Source organism: Salvelinus namaycush, chromosome 12 (genome assembly GCF_016432855.1).
Source record: "Salvelinus namaycush isolate Seneca chromosome 12, SaNama_1.0, whole genome shotgun sequence".
In the NCBI taxonomy this organism is placed as follows: domain Eukaryota; kingdom Metazoa; phylum Chordata; class Actinopteri; order Salmoniformes; family Salmonidae; genus Salvelinus; species Salvelinus namaycush.
Genome location: NC_052318.1, coordinates 27,095,125 through 27,104,526, shown reverse-complemented (window position 1 = coordinate 27,104,526; position 9,402 = coordinate 27,095,125). Strand labels below are relative to the sequence as shown.

General features: G+C 40.3%; 1 protein-coding gene across 2 annotated transcripts; it reads left to right on the top strand.

The window, feature by feature from the left end:
* The first annotated feature begins 3,795 nt into the window (after positions 1-3,795).
* Positions 3,796-6,295, top strand: LOC120057056 (polyubiquitin-C). Of its 2 annotated transcripts, XM_039005437.1 has the most exons (3): positions 3,796-4,021; positions 4,599-5,972; positions 6,201-6,252. In XM_039005437.1, exons 2-3 carry the CDS (start codon positions 4,607-4,609, stop codon positions 6,206-6,208), a joined length of 1,374 nt encoding a protein of 457 aa, XP_038861365.1. In that variant the 5' UTR covers positions 3,796-4,021; positions 4,599-4,606; the 3' UTR covers positions 6,209-6,252. The 2 variants fall into 2 exon arrangements, with proteins under 2 accessions (XP_038861365.1, XP_038861364.1); XM_039005436.1 differs by having other exon boundaries at positions 3,798-4,021; positions 4,599-6,295.
* The last annotated feature ends 3,107 nt before the right edge of the window (positions 6,296-9,402 follow it).

Below are 9,402 nucleotides of genomic sequence, written 5' to 3'. Positions count from 1 at the left end.
TCAGTTCAGTTTCATCCATGTGAGACACTCCAACACGTTGCTATCCTCCCTGTTGTACCACAAACAACAATACAGGGCACGTTTCAGGTTTACATAGAAAGCAAAGGTAAACATGACTGTTACTGTGTTTGTTAGTAGTCATCCTTAACATCTCCATCAGGATTTAAGTGTGGTGTGTTGAAACTTTGGACTCCACAGGTCCTACAGAAGGTGTGCATGACAGCGTGTGTATTGAATGTACACTACCGTTCAATAGTTTGGGGTCACTTAGAAATGTCCTTGTTTTTGAAAGAAAAGCAACAACAAAAAAATTGTCCATTAAAATAACATCTAATTGATCAGAAATACAGTGTAGACATTGTTAATGTTGTAAATGACTATTGTAGCTGGAAATGGCAGATTTTTTATGGAATATCTACATAGGCGTACAGAGGCCCATTATCAGCAACCATCACTCCTTTGTTCCAATGGCACATTGTGTTAGCTAATCCAAGTTTATCATTTTAAAAGGCTAATTGATCATTAGAAAACCCTTTTTCAATTATGTTAGCACAGCTGAAAACTGTGGTGCTGATTAAAGAAGCAATAAAACTGGCCTTCTTTAGACTAGTTGAGTATCTGGAGCATCAGCATTTGTGGGTTGAATTACAGGCTCAAAATGGCCAGAAACAACAAATCACTTTTTTCTGAAACTTGTCAGTCTATCCATGTTCTGAGAAAAGAAAGCTATCCCATGTGAGAAATTGCCACGAAACTGAAGATCTAATACAACGCTGTGCGCTACTCCCTTCACAGAACAGTGCAAAATGGCTCTAACCAGAATAGAAAGAGGAGTGGGAGGCCCCGGTGCACAACTGAGTAAGAGGACAAGTACATTAGAGTGTCTAGTTTCAGAAAGAGACGCCTCATAAGTCCTCAACTGGCAGCTTCATTAAATAGTACCCGCAAAACACCAGTCTCAGCGTCAACAGTGAAGAGGCGACTCCGGGATGCTGGCCTTCTTTTATCTTACAATTTTCCAAAAATAAAGATTTAAAGTAAGCATTTCACTGTTAGTCTACACCTGTTGATAACAAAGCATGTGACAAATCACATTTTATTTTTAATATGACTTGGAAACCATGACAGGGAAATAAAACCAAATCATGGATTGCTGTCTTACCTTTTCCATTGACTGCTTTCAGAGTAAGGAAACCAATATGTAATTTTGTAATTTGGGTCAACTATCCCTTTTATAAAGATGATCACATCGAGTAGAGGGTTATTATAAAATAACCTTATGTAAAAAGGGCTGTGGTTATTGTAGCACACAAGAAACGTATATTGAAATATGTCGGACTGTCTGAAATCATTTCTCATATTTTCTAAAAGAATTGACACTTTCTCAAATCACAACACTGCTGAAGCAGCTCTTTATATACAGTGCTCAACAGAGACTTATGGAACATGTTTTGCATGAAAACTTGTCCTCCTTCCCATAATTATAAACACTCAGACAGGGTTGCAAAGTACAGGAGGCTTGCACAACCACATTCCAGTGAAGCTCAACCAGTCCTGAGGAAAGAGTGACGTGGAGATCACGCGTTGGGATTGAGTCACATGAAGAACCAACAGTCCACAATGCTGCTGTGTATCCGCATGGGAATACTGTAACTGACCTAAACCAGACCAGACCACTCTTTGCCCTCAATATATTGTACAGTTGGTCAGTTACGGAGTTCCTGGAAGGAAGTAGAATATCAAACTAGGCCCTCAGCAGCTGTTGGTACACTGTTCATCAACCTTAAATGAAAATGCTTGAATTCAATAATGTCACAAATATTATATTATAATTAATGCAGCTGTTTTTTATCTCAATATCAAAACATTTCTGGGTAACAATTAAGTACCTTACTGTGAATGTTTTCAATAACAAATGTCAAAAAGGCACTAAAATAGCTTCTTAGCATGGAACAATTTCTAAAGCAAGAATTTTGTTAGGACTGTGGGAGTGGTCTGGCAGGTCAGAACTCAATCCCTCCAAAACAGGCTGAAATTTCAGGCAGTCTTTTCAAACAGCTCTTACACTAAAAGGGCATTATCATAATTTTCACGATTTCACAGTATTATTCCAACCTCATAGTGTGGAAATATATATAAAACACAGAAAAATCATGTTTTGGACTACAGTGGGCCAGCTCAGGTCAAGTCTTTAGTCTAGATGGTGCTCAGTATGGACATGTGACAGATATAAATGGAACCTTCACACTGCAAAATCAGTGCACCTAAAAATAACTGATGATAACTGCTTGGTCAGTATGACCATCTCTATGCCTCCTCTTGAAATAAAATAGAAGGACTATAGCAACAGGAAAAGCGTGTTAAATAATGTATGAAAAGAAAAGACTGTGAAGGTTATGGAAAATGTCAGCATTGTGTTTTAGTAGTTGCTGCTGTTACAGGACCTAACTGGCTTAACAATCTGGTTTCAGGCAGCTGTTGGCCCTGCCTGTGGAATTAATTTCATAGCCCTGCCCCTGACCCAACAATGTTAACATTTTCACAGTGCAGTGGATCCAGATAAGCAGAGCCAAAGAGCACCGTTTTACAATTTCTGCCCTGTTCATTCTGAATAAACAAATGTATAACTTTGGACCTGACCTCCAACGGTGCAATCGTTCACCAACTGAATCAATAGTGTAAATTCAATCCAAACATGATTTGTTATTGGGTAAGGATGATAAAGGTTAGAACTGGGTTGATCTGTACCCCATCCTGAATCAGGAGTCAAAGGAGTCGTATATTTTTTTTAATATATCTGGCCTTCAAAAAATAGATGCACTTACTTGTGGGGCAAACCAGTATTTAGTTACTATGGTGTTTTACCAAGCAACCTGTATTTACCATGCACTGTAAATAGCCTATACATTACAATCCTCAAGTTGTTCTGTCTGAAAATAGTTTGGTCCTTCATGCCTGTGTTTTTTTTTCTCATTCTGCTTTATATCTCTGAATTTCTCATTCATTTCTCATGGAGGTGCTCTGTAGAGCAAGAAAGGTACTACTGGTAGTAGTGTCAGCTTTCTCTTCAACCTGACATACTTTACTTGTGCAGATAAAGCTGGGATACATGTTCTCATCTGCTGGAGGCTGGACCTCATGCTACACGTTTCTGCTCTACATTAAGAAGTATGTTGGGATTTTTTTAGGATTGGGAAATACCATGACATTTGCTCTCTACGTATTATGTTTACATGAAACAAATGTGACAACTGTCATATAGCGTGAATGAAGGGTGTGTCTTGGTGTTGATATGAGTAGACCTATATCAATAGGAGATGAGACAGACAGTACATATTGTTAAAATGCATAACACACAAGTGTCAAAAGTTTCCATTGTTTCATTAATTATCCCTCAACACTGATACTGTATTTATACCTAGAAAACATTGTGACGTGGAAACAAAGGAAATAATAATTTGAGCCTAAAACAGTTTTTTACAGTTTCTCAAATCTCAAATGACACAAACCACGTTTGTTTTTTATGTACGGTAGCTGGCTTTTCCAACATATCAGTGTTGTTGACACAGTTCATGGTACAGTCAGACAGGTTTGAAAAAAGTCACATTACCAACACAGTATCCACCAATCGTTGTTCAGACAAACAATATAAGCGTCCAATCACAGACTTACGGGTGGTCTAGCAATTTCTAGAGACATCTCAGCACACATTAAATTACATGTAACTCCGCCGAGAGTAATTGTTTTAAAATCATATTTTCTTAATCGATAATTCGTGTATGTGTTATATGTGTATTTATTCGAATCAAAATTAATGGATTAAATGTATATTGTAAGTTTAAGGTTAAAGCACGGACTATATTTTCAATCGCGGATGGATATTGTCACATGACGCTTTTCCACGTCGCAATGTTTTTTTAGTATAAATAAAGTGTCCGCGCCTTTCGTGAATCATATTGAACACAGAAGCAAGAAGAGTTTCTAAGAAGACGTGTTCGTGAAATTTACTTCGAGGTTAATCGTAAGTAGATATATTAGTTGAACTTTTGTATTTTACAGCTATTCATGTGTTAACTACTATGCTAGAGTTGCTAACGTTACTTGCTAGAATTCGGCTTGACCTAGTTTTGTCGAATGGTTTTGTTCACCAACCGTCGTCTTTCACCCTTCCCTTACAAAATATTTTGATTTTGTGCCATAATTTAAATAAAGGCTTGTTACTATACGCCTCGTATGGCTTACCATTTACAAGTTTGCTATCCATGACTATGGTTGTCCGTTTTTTTTTTCTTTTTCCAATTGTTATGCTGCTTTCGTTTAACGTATTTTTATCTGGCTGAGCAAATTGGACTGACAAAATGGCGCCCGATCGAATTCGGAAGTTAAACGAACGCTACGCAGTTCAAACAATTGTTACGTATGCTTTTGAACAGGCTTGCATGAAAGCAAATAATACATGCAATACAAATATTTTTGTTTGTATTCCTTTTCCCCAGTAGCTAGCAAAGTATAAAATGTTCATCTTGCGGAAATGGACGTCAGTAGTGCGCTTTAATAATTAAGTTGGTCTGGTAATTTAAGTTTCACTGTCTATTCAGGTGTAAAGATGCAGATCTTCGTGAAGACCCTCACAGGCAAGACCATCACCCTTGAGGTGGAGCCCAGTGACACCATTGAGAATGTGAAGGCCAAGATCCAGGACAAGGAGGGCATCCCCCCAGACCAGCAGCGTCTGATCTTCGCCGGCAAGCAGCTGGAAGATGGCCGCACCCTCTCCGACTACAACATCCAGAAAGAGTCCACCCTCCATCTTGTGCTGCGTCTCAGGGGAGGCATGCAGATCTTCGTCAAGACCCTCACTGGTAAAACCATCACACTAGAAGTGGAGCCCAGTGACACCATTGAGAATGTGAAGGCCAAGATCCAGGACAAGGAGGGCATCCCCCCAGACCAGCAGCGTCTGATCTTCGCCGGCAAGCAGCTGGAAGATGGCCGCACCCTCTCCGACTACAACATCCAGAAAGAGTCCACCCTCCATCTTGTGCTGCGTCTCAGGGGAGGCATGCAGATCTTCGTCAAGACCCTCACTGGTAAAACCATCACACTAGAAGTGGAGCCCAGTGACACCATTGAGAATGTGAAGGCCAAGATCCAGGACAAGGAGGGCATCCCCCCAGACCAGCAGCGTCTGATCTTCGCCGGCAAGCAGCTGGAAGATGGCCGCACCCTCTCCGACTACAACATCCAGAAAGAGTCCACCCTCCATCTTGTGCTGCGTCTCAGGGGAGGCATGCAGATCTTCGTCAAGACCCTCACTGGTAAAACCATCACACTAGAAGTGGAGCCCAGTGACACCATTGAGAATGTGAAGGCCAAGATCCAGGACAAGGAGGGCATCCCCCCAGACCAGCAGCGTCTGATCTTCGCCGGCAAGCAGCTGGAAGATGGCCGCACCCTCTCCGACTACAACATCCAGAAAGAGTCCACCCTCCATCTTGTGCTGCGTCTCAGGGGAGGCATGCAGATCTTCGTCAAGACCCTCACTGGTAAAACCATCACACTAGAAGTGGAGCCCAGTGACACCATTGAGAATGTGAAGGCCAAGATCCAGGACAAGGAGGGCATCCCCCCAGACCAGCAGAGGCTGATCTTCGCCGGCAAGCAGCTGGAAGATGGCCGCACCCTCTCAGACTACAACATCCAGAAAGAATCCACCCTCCATCTTGTGCTGCGTCTCAGGGGAGGCATGCAGATCTTCGTCAAGACCCTGACAGGCAAGACCATCACCCTCGAGGTTGAGCCAAGCGACACCATTGAGAACGTGAAGGCCAAGATCCAGGACAAGGAGGGCATCCCCCCAGACCAGCAGCGTCTGATCTTCGCCGGCAAGCAGCTGGAAGATGGCCGCACCCTCTCCGACTACAACATCCAGAAAGAGTCCACCCTCCATCTTGTGCTGCGTCTCAGGGGAGGCATGCAGATCTTCGTCAAGACCCTCACTGGTAAAACCATCACACTAGAAGTGGAGCCCAGTGACACCATTGAGAATGTGAAGGCCAAGATCCAGGACAAGGAGGGCATCCCCCCAGACCAGCAGCGTCTGATCTTCGCCGGCAAGCAGCTGGAAGATGGCCGCACCCTCTCCGACTACAACATCCAGAAAGAGTCCACCCTCCATCTTGTGCTGCGTCTCAGGGGAGGACAGTAAACGTTTCCCCTGCTTCTGTTCTGACAAATGTTATCAGTTTTCACCTTTTTTTTTTTTTTATTGAAGTCATTAAAGGCTAAATGAATGCAATTAATTTGTTCTGTTTTCATAGATTTCTGATACAATGCAACTTCATCTTAAGTTGGTTGCGTGAGGTGTCATTCATGAAGTATAGGAAGATGTTACATTAATTCACACTTGCAGTGAAGGCATGCTATAAGATAATGAGTGGTCAGGAACATTTCATGCTTAGTACTTACCAATGGCGGTGTATCGCAGGATGGTTGAGTGATTTGTCAAATTTAATTCTACCACGGTATTACTTCACTGGTTTTAAAGCTGGAGAGACTCAACCCATCTGGTCTACATGGGATGTATTTCACAATGTTGCCACCATATTCCTAGTCTTATGCTCCAAATTAACCTATGCCACACTGATGGCAAGGAGCAGAGTATTTTCCTGTCAGATCAACTCCACTGGGATTTAGTTTTCAATGGTGGGTGAAATGTCGTGTTGGAAGCTACTCAAATGTAGTATACCATGCTACTAATTGATTCCCACTGGAAGTTAAGGTACACAAAGTGACCCTTGAGGGCTATATAGACTTAACTAAATGTACTTTGTGAAAGAATAAATCAGAAGTCAAACTGCAAGACAGATCACTTTGGGGTTATGCTACCTGAATGTGTAATTTAGACACCAGTTTCAAGTGAGACTACCCTTTGCCAAAGTTTCCACAACTTTTAGGAGTGCATGGGTGCGCACTTCAGAGTAGCCTTTCTAACAATTTTATTTTACCTTTAACTGCACAAGTCTAAAATTCTTTCAATAGCAGCCTAGGAACAGTGTTCAGGGGCAGAAGGACATATTTTAACTTCAACTCTGGGATTCGATCTTGCAACCTTTTGGGTACTAGTCCAATGCTCTAACCACTAGGCCACCTACCGAAATATCCAAATACATGCTAGAACGTGCCAATAGGCTCTTCACACTAGGATTCATTTGCTCCCATTGGAAACGACAGGCTGTGGTTTATCTTGGTTTAGTTATAAAAATCGTAATTGCTTTCTTCACCCATATTTAAATTTTGCAAAGTAAGTAGTGTGTAGTTCTGGTACTTAGCTACAAAGCAAGAAAGTAATTCACTACTGAAAACACTACCAAGATTTGCATTTAGTTCAATGACCAAGCTACTGCAACATTGTTAAATTACAAGTTCAACGATATGTAGTAGTTCAATACTCCCCAACACCAAAACAAAGGTCACAGGCAGTTACGTACTATTTTGTACCTGAATTCCTGTTAATTGGCCTTTGCTGCCCCCTGTTGACTTAAAACAAACCAACGCTGCAGTGTATGGAATGGAGCATTAAAGTTATTTTCTATCGCTTTGGTGTATGTGGTGAATTTAAAACTTTTTATACAAAACTCCAAACTGGTAACACTAGCAATGTAGCAAATTTTATATTCAAAGCTTTTTGTTTGGAGACATTTTTCACCACACAACAATTGATCCAAAATATACAGTACCAGTCAAAAGTTTGGACACATTCATTCAAGGGTTTTTCTTTAAACTATTTTCTACATTGTAGAATAATAGTAAAGACATCACAACTATGAAAGAACACATGGAATCATGTAGTAACCAAAAAAATAGTTAAATCAAAATATATTTTATATTTGAGATTCTTCAAAGTAGTCACCCGTTGCCTTGATGACAGCTTTGCACACTCTTGGGGGGGGGGGGGGGACTCAATTGTCATATGAGTAAAGGTAAAAAGTTAAAGTTATATACATATACATCAAATACCTTATATTAAGCTAACCTGACTGCACGGTTGTCTTCTTTTTTTACACTGACAGCCAGAGGCACACACAACATTCAGAAACAATTTACAAAGTTTTTTTATTTCAATTTAACCTTTATACAGGTTTTTCTCATTGAGATAAAATCTATTTTTCAAGAGAGACCTGGTCAAACAGCAGCAGGGGGAACTTCAGTTTCAGACAAAACAACTTACATACACTAACACAACATTGAACTAAACTATAGACACACATACAGTACACCTATTACATAAACACAAATTAAATTTGTGTTTAGTGAGTCTGCCAGATCAGAGGCAGTAGGGATGACAACTTGTTATATTGATAGGTACGTGAATTGGACCATATTGTTGTCCTGCCTGAGCATTCCAAATGTAACAACTACTTTTGGGTGTCAGGGAACATGTATGGAAGTAAAAAGTACACATTTTCTTTAGGAATGTAGTGGAGAAAAATTGTCAAAACTATAAATACTCAAGTAAAGTACAGATATCCCCAAAAAAACTACTGAAGCAGTACTTAAAAAAAAAAAAATCCCTGTTACTTTACACCTGACTGGTGTTATTTGAAATATGATCGCTGAAAATATCATAGGACTGTTTTATCTTTCCATCGGAATCTGAAATAGGATTGGATCAAGTAAACACTATTTACATTCCCCTCATAAAACAGGATTACTACCACACAAAAATGAGCTGGCTCAAGCAGCCTGACTAAAAGATTCTCATATGCAGTGACCTATCCAGCTTCTGTAATCAAAGTGTTTGCAACCTGAAGAGGAGCCCATATAGTACATACATACTATAGAATTAGAATTTAACTCCCTAAATGTCTACAGTACACTAATGAGCTGAACCTGAACCCAGAACTGGTGAAGAGCTGAACACCCACAGAACGTGATAAAAGCAGCATGTGACCCCTGACCCCCTTCAACAGTATTTAGATAAGGATTGTCTGGGAGATTTACCATAGTACTTTGTGTGAGAATATTGTTGTGAAGTGTTATAGCCTATACAGTTGAAGTTGGAAGTTTACATACACCTTAGCCAAATACATTTAAACTCAGTTTTTCACAATTCCTGACATTTAATCCTAGTAAAAATTCTGTGTCTTAGGTCAGTTAGGATCACCACTTTATTTTAAGAATGTGAAATGTCTGAATAATAGTAGAGAGAATGATTTATTTCAGCTTTTATTTCTTTCATCACATTCCCAGTGGGTCAGAAGTTTACAAACACTTAATTGGTATTTGGTAGCATTGCCTTTAAATTGTTTAACTTGGGTCTAACATTTCAGGTAGCCTTCCACAAGCTTCCTACAATAAATTGGGTGAATTTTGGCCCATTCCTCCTGACAGAGCTGGTGT

Excerpts from the sequence above, each read along its gene's own strand:
- LOC120057056 (XM_039005436.1), top strand. The coding sequence starts at position 4,607 with ATGCAGATCTTCGTGAAGACCCTCACAGGCAAGACCATCACCCTTGAG.